General features: G+C 32.4%; 2 protein-coding genes across 2 annotated transcripts in view; one reads left to right on the plus strand and one right to left on the minus strand.

The window, feature by feature from the left end:
* LOC147078083 (clavesin-1) overlaps positions 1-4,766 on the plus strand; it is a 74,378-nt gene extending 69,612 nt beyond the window's left edge. Inside the window, exons 5-6 of the mRNA XM_085961193.1 lie at positions 838-954; positions 4,157-4,766. Coding sequence (XP_085817319.1) covers positions 838-954; positions 4,157-4,411 — 372 coding nt within the window. The 3' untranslated portion in view covers positions 4,412-4,766. The remainder of the gene's footprint in view (positions 1-837; positions 955-4,156) is intronic.
* A 7,801-nt stretch (positions 4,767-12,567) lies between these two features.
* Positions 12,568-14,030, minus strand: part of pds5 (cohesin associated factor B pds5) — a 37,268-nt gene continuing 35,805 nt past the window's right edge. Inside the window, exon 22 of the mRNA XM_085961180.1 lies at positions 12,568-12,815. Within this exon, the coding sequence (XP_085817306.1) occupies positions 12,699-12,815 (117 nt within the window). The 3' untranslated portion in view covers positions 12,568-12,698. The remainder of the gene's footprint in view (positions 12,816-14,030) is intronic.

The following is a 14,030-nucleotide window of genomic DNA, read 5'->3' on the forward strand; positions in this document are numbered from 1 at the left end:
TATTTTTTTCATTATTTAACACAGTCTTTCTCAAAGTGCTAGTATCTCAAAGATAACGCCCCCTTGTGGGCGCTGGAGGCTTTCAGGGGGCAGTAGAAGGCTCAAAGAAAATTAGGGGGCGTTAAGGAAATCTAGAAGGGCGACGGCAGACAAATTCTATCTATAAAAATCCGACGGAATTTAGACACGACACCACTTGAGATACTATTTACTACTCGAATGCTAGGAGTCCCGTATGGACTTGCAGAATAAATAGCACTTGCAGAACCTCCACGATGATTTTAAGGAAAGATTCCAGAACATTTTAAACATGGACATACCAGACTGGGTGTTAGATTTTAAAATGTCCACACAATGATGAATAATGATTTAATTGTGCATGTGTTTAAGTTCCAACGAGACGAAAGTTATTTTATTTTTATATTAAACCTGAGGCATGATAATTATTCTGAATCCGCAATAAAAAAAACATTAAGTTAAGAGCAAAATGAATTAAAACTACTAAGTAGTTGACAGAAATTGAATTCCTAATTTAATTTCAGTATAAAATCGTAATGAACGTCTATTTATTTCATTCGACAGTGCGGCGCCCAATTGTCTTGACGCCTAGTTGTCCCATTCACTTTATTTCAATGGTGGTTAGCGCTTGTTTTTTTATTAACTTACAAACTATTGTATTTTCCATTAAATGTAGGTATTGATATCATGTATGTATCTAATAATCTTTTAAAAAAGTATTAATTGAAGATGATGCATAAAAATATAGTGAATATTAGCAATTTTGTAATCACTGTTACTATTATTAGCTTCTAAAACTTTTCATATTATTTTTTTCAGAATTCCACACCCATGAGACACAAAGAAACGCACTTCATCAACGTTCCTTCGTATGCCCAGAAACTGCTGGACTTCATCTTCTCCATCCTCAGCGACAAGCTGAAGAACAGAATTTTGGTGAGTCACTGCATCCACTATCACTGATAAGTTGCAATCAAAGAAATTCAATTAGGTATAGTAAAACCTTGACCTGTGGCAGTTTTCCATGAAGCACGTGAGGCCTAACATCTCCGTCAGAAATTATTACCAGAATCTTAAAAATACGCGTAGGTATTTTCACACACTGAATGTTTAAAACAGTGGCTCTTAACCGGTGCACCGCTAGTTTGTTGCAAGTACACCGCGAAAAAAATGATAAAAGCAGAAAAAATCCTTGAAATAGTGAAAACTGAAAAAGTCCTTTGCGAAATTTTGAAAGCCGACGAAAGATCTAATGTGATTTCGATTTTGCCGAATCGACTTTAACGAAAACATTGCCAAGGGAACCGCTATAAGAGAACATTTAACTTTATTGGAAGAAAAGATTGCATTTTACTTTCCTTCCTTAAATTTAGAAAATTATGACTGGATTTGACCGACTCCATTTGCTACAATTGATACACCGAGTTGTGAAATTTTGTACCAAGAAGAAGAAGAATTGGTCGCCTTGTCAACGGATCGTACTCTAAAAATTAAAGTTTCTGAAATAACTATGGAGATATTTTGGATTTCTCTCTAAGGGTACTGAAAATCTTGTTACAATTTTCAAGATCATATTTATGCGAGCTCGGTTTCTCAACAATAACTAATAAAAGTACAAATTAAAAGAAGAGAAAGACTTACGAATTTAGACGAAGAATTATTAAGGGTAGCTATGTCAAATATTCAACCCAATATTTCTGAAATCTGCAAAATCCGACAAGCTCAGGTATCACATTAATTTTATCGATTTTCACATCAAATAAATTCCATTTTGTTAAGGGTAATTTTATTTACAGTTTTTCCATATAAGTTTGTATTTTTTAATTTCACTTTTCTTTAATATTTTTTTTCTTTGACTGTTATGTAAAAGTTATGTCCGCATATTTTTCTTTGTTTTCTGACCGTTTGATTTTGGTTCACCGCAATTTTTCGTTATAATCAAAAGTGCATCGTGACTTCGAAAAGGTTAAGAACCACTGGTTTAAAATATCCTGATATTTTTTTTTACACTAATCTTTACCTATATCCCATGGGAAAATGGAAGTATGGTATTATTAAATTAATCGAATGTACGTTTGCGTAATATAAAATTAAAAAAAAAAACAAATAGTAAAACTTTATCAAAAGATTATTGTAAATTTATTAGTTTATAATATATATTTAAATTAAGTCAATTAGAGAGTTGTAGATAAATAAAATAGAATTAAAAATCCAGTTTTTTTCATTAGGTAAATAAATTTAATTATTGTTTTGAGAATTTCTTGCGTATTAATTACTTTTAAATACCTACTATAAAGAAGATATCATTTATTATTTTTCATTCTTTTGGTAAGCTTTCTATTCTCTCTTGGCACCAGCGGCGGTTTTACAGTGACGTCCCGTGGGGGTAGGCAGATTAAGCGTCGCTTGGGGCGGCAGTTACTCGAAGGGCGGCAAACCGAGTAGAAATAGGTATCTAAACTTAGTAATAACGGAAATATCTTTCCATTATAAAATGTAGCCTACTGCTTGGAAACAAAATGTATTAATAATAACCATATAAGAGGTTTAACAGGACTGTACCTAATTTTTGTCGGGTTCGCGATATCTAGTTTTCTTCCGTTATCCTTGGAGGTCACGTCCTTGATGACCAGCAATGACACGTGCAGATTTGCGAATTATACTTGAATTATACGTAGGTACATAAGTACTTACTAATTAATTTATCATTAAGTATTTTTGCCAGTCATTCGCGAGTTTTGAAAGCTATCAGGTGTATTTTTAAATGTAACTGAAACCGTGGACTCGCAATATTGTCTATTGAAGTAGAGATGGCATTTGAATTAGATTTAGTGGTATGTATTTAGTTGGTAATGTAGCCATACAACACATTTCTAAGATATTTGAATTATGCAAGGGTGATAAAAAACACTGTATAAAAATGGGGCGGCATTTTGGCACTGCCTAGGGGCGGCATTTTGTCTAGGGACGTCACTGCGGTTTTAGATGCGTAGAAGCCCGTCGTCCTGTTATGTTTGGAAGTCCCATTGCGAGAAAGCTTCCTTTGCGATAAAATACCACAGGGTGTTAAAAATATAACACCCTTATTTTGTACACCTGGATAGTGAAAAATACGTATCTTTTTTAGACTTTGGTATTTTCTGATGATGTGATTGCATCGTCTGCTTTATGGAAAACCGCCACTGGTTAGTGTAAATGTGCATTGGATACCAATGGCAGGCTTAGATATGTGAATACCCAAGGAATTTCTTGAATTTGAGGACCCCTATGATAAAAAAAACACAAATTTCAACTACCAACGTACCTAACAAACATAAATGTATCTCTTTCCTAGAATCATCTTGCTCTAACTAAAATTAACTATAATTGAAGATAAGTGTGATCAATCAAATTTTATTTATTTTACGTATAGTGAACCTTACAAAGTATTCATTTAATACGTTCACAACATGACATTTTAAAACAATGAAATAGTATTAAAACAGTATTATATTATTAAAAAAGAAATAAACAGTAGAAAGAGTAAAATACAAAAATTATAAATTAGATACAAGGAAGAACACAGCATGAGCTAAGAAGACCCTATCTTAAGGATTTATAAACAAGTGCTCACCTATTATACTCATCATTACGTAGGTGGAATATGTCAACATCCGAAGCGATTTGGTTGAGCAGAGTTATTGCCCTCCCAATTGGCATTACAAAGCAGGTTAGTTCTGCACTTTGGGAGAAAAACAACTGGTGCCTCCGATTTCTAAGATAGTTATCAGGGACACACGGGTCAATACTACCAAGAATGGCAGAATTCTCATTTACACCGCTAAGATATATTATATATATATATGATGACTGATGTAGTGGCTTATTTTTTGTATACAAGAACGAATGCATTATTGTAAAGAATAGTGTTTATGTTATGGCCGTCTTTAATGGTAGTGGCAGGAATCTTGTTATGCTTTGGGTAATATTTTATGCCTTTTTTAAGGTTTATGTTTTAATAATTTACCTATGACTTGTTTGAACTGTTCTGAGGCCCCTTTTACATTGTTTAACGAATCGATTGCGTTACCAGTCCCGCGTCAGAGAAAATCGCTGCTGTTGGAGAGTGATAATAATAGATATGTTTATTATTTTGCAGGTCCACAAAACCCTTGATGATCTCACCGAACAAATAGACATATCAATTTTGCCGAAAGAGTACGGCGGAGAAGTCCCGATGGCCGACATGATCGCCCAGTTCAAGAAGACGCTGAGGGAAAAGCGCGACATCATCCTCGCTCTCGACGAGATGTCCATGGACGTCGACAGAAGCAAACTCAACTTGGAAGGAGACATGAAGGAGGAATTAGGCACCGGAATCATTGGAAGCTTCAGAAAGCTTCAGGTCGATTGATCTGATTCGGAGTGTTAGTGTATTGAAATAGTTATTAGAATACGATTTAAAAAGGTTTGAGGCTATTGGTGCAAAAAAAAAACTTTCATGCGGATAGCTTTTAAAATTTCTCATAACGCTAGTTATTATTTATGTGTCTATAGTGAAGTGTTTGCTAATATATCATAGACTTTTGTGGCACAGTAAATACAATCGAATTATAGACATAACATTAAGATCGTCAGTGTTGTGAGTTTTTAGTCACGGCCATCTATAGAACTAAAAATCCTCTAAACTCTTTCACGTACATTCCTATGCATAAAATAAATTGATTTTATTCTCAAGTTTTGCTCAAAGTTCACCGAATTCATATTTTAATAAAAAAAAATTATACCTACCTACTAATTCAATTTGTGTAGATATCACCAATGAAAAACAGTGACATTGGATTTAAAATGCCAAATGTCTATTATTATTATCAATATCCCATTAGCCTTGGGAGAAAGATGTTGCTATGTTATAAATAACATTTATTTGTGTTATTATAATACATTTTTTTGTACTTTAGGAATTAAGTACTTATCCCTATTTCCTTCTATAAAAAAATTATATTCATTATTCTTTATTGTTTATGGCTAAATTTGTTCTTTCAACACCAATGGGCACTAAGCTTTTTAACTATTTTTATATGTATTATTAGATACCTAGTTATAGTGAACACATCTGAAAATTATCATTAATCATCAATATTTATTTAGAATTAGTCTACAAGTAGTTATCAAATACAAAACAAACTAAAAGCGAATAAATCAGTACAATAAAAATATTTCCAACACATACTATGAACTTGGATTATTAATATATTAGGAATTCTATGAACATTTCATAAATTCGCTCTTTTGTTTTACCCAGTGTGGCGGGAAGCTATGGAATCTGTTTGCTTTTGTTATTTGAAAATTCTATTTCAATGGTAAGGTAATACTGACAGTAAAAAATTATACTGACCGACGAGACACAAGCCTTTCAATAACCACAATTTGAGACGTCTCATTATCAGGCTCATGAAATGCTATTTTATGTGTACACGCCTACCGGTAAAACCACATTAATATTAATGGTTTTAGATTTTCCAGGTCTATTTGTATTTTATAGCATTATTTTTTATTTCATGAAAGACATTTTTACCATTTTACTGTACCTATTAATAAGTAAATTGTTGTCTTTTTTCTATTGTCAAAATGTTTCAGAGTGTTTCTGAGTTATTGGTGAAAAGTAAATTGCTTTCAAAACTATAATCATATTATTTTTATGAAACAAACCATTCATTGGATATTTTTAATCAATTTGACAATATTCGTGATCTTAATATCTCCGTAATACTATCGATTTGTTTAAATAAACGAATGTGTTCCAATGAAGGCAAATAATTAATTTTAATCAAAACTTCTATGGCTTTCCCATAGATAGCTAGGGCTTTCCTTATTGAATGGTATTGACTAATGAATAATAAAACATATTTTTTTATTGTATTGTTTCCTCAAATGGGCTATTGACCAACACTGCCATCTTTGGTAATAAATTTTAAATTTCACACAAAGCTTTTATTTTCAAAACACAGATCTATATGTATTAAAATGAATTTAAACAATTATATTTTTATAAACGCCATAGGTGGACCTACGTTACCAAAAATAATTCTTGATAGTATCCGTGCACTGTTTAATTTTTATTTTAAATAGTTTATATTGGCAAATATTTTTTTCTGTCAATATCATGTTTTATGGAACCTACAGTCAAATTGAGCTCAATACATATTACGAGTAGTATATGCATATAATAATAATTGTCAATGTATCCCACGCAAATTTGGCAGGTGATTGTTTGAATATTTATTGTAATGAAGAAGAAATATTGTTTAGAAATATATTATTATTTTCAAAAATACGCTCTCTCTGCCCCATAGAAATAAATAAAAGTGATATATTTAAAACACATGCCAAGAAAATAATACATTGAATTTTACAAAAAATGTTCTGATAAAGTTTATACCGGCATGAGTTGATTATTATAATGAAGTGCGCGCGTGTGTGTGATGTAGTTAATTTTTTTACAAATACAGTGATATATTTTTTGTTAATTATATTATTATGTAATAGAAATGGCACATTTAATAAAAAATAAGTTAAAATTAATTTTCCTTTTTAATACCTACCAACCAATTTCCCAGTCTTGTATTAGTTGTCCTTACATAAGCATTCACTTACCAAAATGTGGCATATAGACAGTGACGTGCCGTGGGGGTAGGCAGGCCATGCGTTTCTTAGGGGTGGTAAATTAAGGACTGAATATTTACTATCATTACATGTTTTGAAAGCCAGGGCTTTTTTATCATCTTACGCGGTGTAACAGCGTTCCGGCACCTTTTTTCACAGTATTTTTTATGAAAAAACCTTGAAAAATTATTGCATTTGATATAGGCATTGAATTCTATTACCATTTCTTCAAGTGAATGTGAATTTTCGCAAATGAATCTAATTATTACCGCAATAAGAGCTTCGTTGAAGACCAAAAGTTTCGGCACTTTTGTTCATCCAACTCGTCAGACCACTTTTGACACTCCTCCAAAATACGTTGATCAGTGGTTACTCAGTAGAAGACATTCAGCCATAGACTCTAACACTATGAAAAGGAACAAGACGATTTGCCGCGAGAATTGGACTGAACTTTGGGAAGTGAAGAATGAAGAACTGAAGTTTTTTTTGACAAAGGGGGGAAAAATGATTTATTACATTGTATTTATTTCTTTTGACCATTTGTTCGATCCTAATAGAATCATATGGGCCTCCACAGAGAGGAGGTTAGTATTAACAGATCTTTTTTTTTAACAAGAAATGGATGTCAGCCACTTGCTCAACCTATTAAGTCCATGCTCTGACTCATACACAAATTGAAAACAATATGTGTACTTTCCAGACCCAGGATTCGAATCATACATACTTTTAGATATTGTACAAATAGAAGAATATTTTTTATCTATTATGGTTGGGTTTATGAATGGGTAACATGTATTTTAAAAAACTAACCATGACTACCTGCAATTTGTACTATTAATTCTATGAAAACAATTAAGTATTATTGATAAAATGTACACTATTTGTCAGATCTCTACAGCATACCTAAACAGCATGCTGACAAAATGAGACATGCTGCAGTCGTGTCAAGTGATATTATTCGATCTTTTGTTTTGGCTACGCCTGTATACATAACACTAACATCTTCTAAGATAAATCTAGTTCATATTACAGCTACATTCTGGTTGAGTTGTAAATAAAATGCATTTTCAGCTAAAGAATAAATTTATTAAATGTATTCTGACAGTTGACATCTTTCATTTATTCTTCAAAAAATGTATACATCACTATTATAATAATATAAACACAAATCAAACAAAATAAAAAACAATTTACATTTCGTAAGGCGACTGTGATAGAGACATTCGTTTACAAAAATGACCCTATGAGCAAAGACAATTAAATAAATTCTACGTGATATCTATTTCTTTCATTTCGCCCTACGGCAACACTGGCTAATAATCAAATTTATGATTGTTATTGTCAATAATATAATATATAAAAATAATAAATACATACAGAGATAATACTAAAATTAAAAGATAGCCTTTCTTTATTCCCAATTTGGAATAATGTTTTGATGCCAAAGAATCATTAATTTTAATATTCAACTGAATAAATTATTGAAAATACTAATCGAGTTTTTTGCCAAAGGCAAGCATATAGTCAACAATCTTCTTTTCAGTTATTTATTGATTTAGGGATTGAAAAATAGGAGTGGGAAAACCAACTAACTGGTTTTATAATTCATAAGTATACATAATTTAAAACCAGTGCCCGCCATAGCGCTCGTATAATTATCAGAAATAAACAATAATTGAATACTTATAACTGTAAATACACAACATACAATAAAAATAGGACTTCGATAAACACTAAGCTCCGTTTCGACATCATAGGACCGATACAAAACAAACAATTACCATGGATGTGTGATACAAACACCAGACCGTCACGAATTCATAAAAAACCAATGATCGATCAGCTTCGCTACCTGTGGTCAACAAAGGCAATGAAAAATTATATCTCTGTTTAAGCATAATTTAAGCATAATAATTATCTATTACCCAAGATTGTCAGGTAGACCCCTGTTAATTATCTAAATGTGTGCCAGCCAGGTAAGGGTATATAGTCTGGAGAGAAACTCTGACAGCGTCAAACGGAGGAGATTGCGAGAATGTGTCTTCCAGATGGAGCGACTGAAATTACAAGATCAGTGCAGGATCGCTCTAGGTGGGAAGAGATTGTTGGCAATGTATGCAATTTCAGTGGTGACCATCCTCAGTAATGAAGCAAAGAATATGGTGATAGATTGTCAGATGGACACATATTCATTATCTAAACATGTGCCAGCCAACTAACGGTTATCCTGAGATTTATGATTCTGATTCACGAAGTACTTTTCCATCGTGTGTAAGTTTATTATACTATCAAATCCATTTCCTTTTGTATTAAACCAGATGTTGGTTCGAAGGTCGGTTATATTCATCAGCCGCCATTGTTTATTAGACTATTTTTTTTATTCAATATATATTTCACAAGATTAAAGAATGTAACATTCTTTATTAAATAAACCTTGGTGACACCTCTAAAATATACCTATATATTATCTATTAGGTTCGAGTCCTGTACAGCAATATATATTTTTGGATCAGGTGTTCCCAAATTATGTATTTGTCAACCAACTTTAAACATGTTTTAATAATTTTCATGTGTTTGGTCTTTTTATTTCGACATTTGCTCTTTCTTATTATTTACCAAAAACAACATATTACATTTGTAGACCTAAACGCACAATTGTTTCGTGATTACCTCGAAATAGTAATTCAAGAAGCTGACCGATTTTGAAACCAAGACCATCGAGTGGACTGGAGTATTACGTAAATTGTCACACCTTTTCCGATGAAAAATTTTAATATTCAAATATCGCACAATATAATCATATTTTGCATAAAATGTCTGAATATAGATTCCGCAATCACTCGATGACAAGACAGGGTATAATTTTAGCATTTGTATCACACGCCCACAGTTCCTCTATTCGGAAAACAGTGTTTTAATCACTGCAATTCAATTAGTATCGCAAGTCTAAAAACATACGTCGCCATTTATTAATAGTCGTATAAATAATATAACCATCGCAAATTCCTGTGTTCGTCATACACATTGTATCAAATTTATTTTTGTATAGATAATATTGTATTAACTGAGTGGTGTGATATCACTGAACCATTCCAATCGAATACCGCACTGTTCCGAATATAAGACAAGATGAAAGATTGTTGGATGTGTCACCAGTTGAATCCCTCTGAATTGAATCATATCATCGACTGCCATAAATGATAATTCCGGTAATTGAAGTACAACTAAATTCATAACATCACTGTCGAATATGAATAGGCTTCTGATTATTTCAAATGGCAACGGTTATCACTGTATGTATTGGCCAGGACTGCATTGAGATAAAAGTGGCCGGTATAGTGCAAGTCTAAAAGGTTTTAATGTAGATCAGTGATAGGCAGATCTAACCTTCAATCTTTTCATGTGGCCTCGCCGTCACATGTTTAAATTTTATTAGACAACAGAAATGTTTCCCTTGTTATTTCAAATCGATACTGTTCATTTTGAGATTATTGTTGTGGAAAGCATGACTCATCTAATTTTTAAAACAAATGAAAATGCAGTAAACTGCATTACCGTTCGAGCTTTCACAACCACCTATTAACAATACCAAACGGTTACAACTGAATTTGGTGAAATCGCTCAAAATATTCTACCGAATGGGTCTGCTTTGCAATCGTGCAATACCATCGTCCGAATGTCAGAAGCGGAGACACATAGACCAATATCAGAGGCACCTAGATCAATACCGGAGACACCAGCTCCTCTTCTGGGCCAATAACAATTGGACCAAACCGGTCAATCAAACATTCTGTGTTTTTATTATTCTTCCACACAATAAAAGTTTCAATTAGTAGTAACTCTAAAGAACACTACACAGTACTAATTCTGGCCTGCGCATCGTGTAAGTGACTTCCAAAATAGGCAGACAGAGATACACTTGGCCAAATCTAATACCTTTCATATGTGGCTCAATGTCAAAGGTGTCGGTGGTCTAATAAGACTGGCCAAGGATAGGGAGATGTACCGCAACATTCTATAGTAAAATTTCTGTGGTTCATTCCACAATATATTCTTATCAATACGGTATCAGAGATATTATGGTGGTGATGAATAAACACAGGTCTTTGGATGGTTCAAATTGCCAGTCTTGATGTAAAACTCCTTCACGATTCACCCGAGCAGTTCCGTACAGTGATGTAATTATAATATAATTAAATATAGCTTACGTTTAAATAAATATTACAAAACACGCACATTTTTTCACTTTTCTCCGTCAGGTAAGTCGTAATGTTCATCATAGACGCCTCGTTTGAAACACACTTAAGTAAATTATAATTATTTGTAAATTCTTTATTACGTCCGTGTCGAGTGGATGTTTTCATTTTAAAGAGTGCCGCCGTCCGATCAGTGTTTTATTAAAGTTTGAATGAAACTGATTTCATACAAAACTGTCACTAAACTAGCTCAAGACTAATTTTCCATGATAGCAATATGTACTAAACATTCCCACTGATATTTCAAAACAAAGACAAAAATAACATGCGAATTTATTGTGCAATTCAAAATAATCAAATGAAAATTATTTTGTGACAGTTTTGTAAAATGAAACGTTTCTATGTGAACAAATCATTCAGTGTTCCAAATTAATATTACGACAAAATATACATAAATAACACATGAATAATTTCACTGATACATAATGTGTTTTAACGCATTACCCACAAATTTACAATGATTGCTTTAACAGTACTACTAATTATATATGTATGGAATTTCAAACATAAATGTAAGAGAGTTAACATATAAAAATATTTCGTCATCAATGTCAATTATGATTTCACGATTGTGTACCATTTTTTATATTGCCAACAGAGAGGGCTAGAGGTGAGTAAAATCAACAATTTAAATATTATATGATATTCACTAATTTGGTACATTCATTACAAAAGTAATAAACTCTAATCTTCCTATTAATATCAGATAATAATGTGATATAAAAACATAAATAAAAAATATGCTTTAATTATAAAAATGTTATAATATTAAAATTCAAAAGAATACATTTATATTTATACTCACTCCAAATCTAAATTTAGTATATGAGGCATACAAACTTCGGATTATTAAATTCACCATGTCCAAATTATACATTCTTCTTCACAAAATTCATATCACCATTGAAGATTTGAAGAGTAAAAATAATTATATTTGGTTCTGTTTGAAAACAAAATCGATTGAAAAAATCCAAATTGAAAATTACTTCCACAAAACATATAACTGTTGTAGTCAGTTGACGATGGCTGTCAAAGACATAAGTTACCATACTTTTACTATAATAATTATGTATTATCTCTGACGAAATTGATTTAATAAGAAAGTCAACAACTAAATCACAAATAAAATCTATAGTTTGTATCAAAAATAAACAACACTATATTTATAAGATTCTAATAGAGTAGAAGCTCGATTATATGGACTAATTGAGGATGAAGGAAATCCAGATAAACTGAAAGAAAATAAAAAAATCTTCCTGCTTTACTTTATTATTTTCATAAATTATTTCCCTTATAACCTCTTTACAAAGCTAAAGTGAAATCAAGATGATCGAAGTTCTACTGTAAAATAAAATCATTTTGTTCTTGATAAATAAACTTTCAATCAACGTTTTCTTATAATTATGAGAATTAAAAAAAAAATAGATCAGATGAAAAAACAAAATCCAACAGATCAAATCAATCAAAATTTAAGAAATTTCATAGTAAAAATATGCAATAAAAACAAAAAAAACACTGACCGGTAGCAACACTGACTAGTCCTAAAATTAATCTGAAAAATATTACACGCGTACCTTCGATTGGACATAACATTTTTCAAAACGCACACGACTCTGACGCATCTTAAACAATTAAGTGTTGACACAATAATTATGGTCTCGCCTTAGTTCGAGAGATCGGGGAGAGGGAAGAGGTCAGAGCGGCATCGCGGAAAGGATAGATTCTGGGCAGCACCAAATTAGGCTTCCAAACGGGGTGGGCGCGGCTGCGTCTGGCCGCTCATTCCTCCAACTCCACCATTTGTCTTTTGCTAGGGGGGCCCCCGTCTAGGGTGTCCGTTTCCGTTGTGTCTGTCAGGCCGGGAAGTTGGATTTGGGTATCTGATGCCTCTGACGGCTGGAAAATTAAATGACATATTACGTAATGCTTTAGCGTAGCTTACATAATTAATCATGAGGTAAGGTAAATCACCATCTTTAAATAAGACAGGGATTCCATATTATATATTTACATGGACTTTGATTCAATATTTGGAGTCAAATACTTATACATAATAACTCATTTAGTGCTAACACCGGGACTGGCGCGTTTGGAGCAGTTGTCCAATAGATATAATTAATGTGTTATTTAAATGTGGTAATTAAAAGGTAATAAAAGGTCAGCAGTGATTGTGTTAATTATATACAGATGCTGGTGATGATTGCTGAGGGTGTCGCGGACAGAACACAGAATCAATCCCTCGATACTACATAAGTTACGCATTAAGGCTATACTTCAGTTGAGGCATGGTCTAAAAAGATTGTGACTAGGCGAAGCGCGGATTGTGCAAATGACGCGTGCCAAACGAAATATAATTTGTCATAAAAATCCAACATGCGTCCATTTAATATTATGTTTATTGTTATATTACTAATAATAATAGTACATTCATTGACATATTTTCTTTTTTAAGAACATAAGTAAAGTTTTTAGTCATTTTTACACGATTTAAGAATATTTTCATCTGACGCCATGACAAAACAAATCGACATGCAGACACCTCGACTGTCGGTCTCCGATTGGCGACTAATGAGAAATTTCATTGCAACTACTGTTGAAAATTATTTGCCGTTTCACTGAAGTACGCTCTTAACAAAATACTCATCTGTGATGAATGAAGAAGAATTACATCACATCATACATAGTGAGGAGTAAGGGTTTGTGGATGTGGGGTACAAGGGAGTGACGTCAGCGATCACACTGCCATGGCCGACGATTAAAATAAATTAAACGAGACAGATTCCAAAATATTTAGGAGATCAGCAGGTCAAAGAAGAAGATACATACCTGAGCATCGATGCTTCTGGATCTTTCCGTTTGCTGCTTGTAAATAGATGGAAGGATGTCACAGTGAAATTAATTTATTACGTATAACACGGAATGTAGATGAGAAAATGATGTAGATTTTAATGAAACTGTTTTTACACATTGAAACACATTTATTACAACAGAGCATTTCTAAATAATTTTAAATAGATTTGGTGTTGTCTCTTGTCTCAAAAATATATTTTTTTTTAAATATGCAACTATAGTAAACTATCTTGTAATATCTGGTTATACACAGAAATCAAC

This window comes from Rhyacophila brunnea, unplaced genomic scaffold (assembly GCF_057557595.1).
Source record: "Rhyacophila brunnea isolate RB1 unplaced genomic scaffold, BYU_Rbru_1.0 scaffold_12, whole genome shotgun sequence".
In the NCBI taxonomy this organism is placed as follows: domain Eukaryota; kingdom Metazoa; phylum Arthropoda; class Insecta; order Trichoptera; family Rhyacophilidae; genus Rhyacophila; species Rhyacophila brunnea.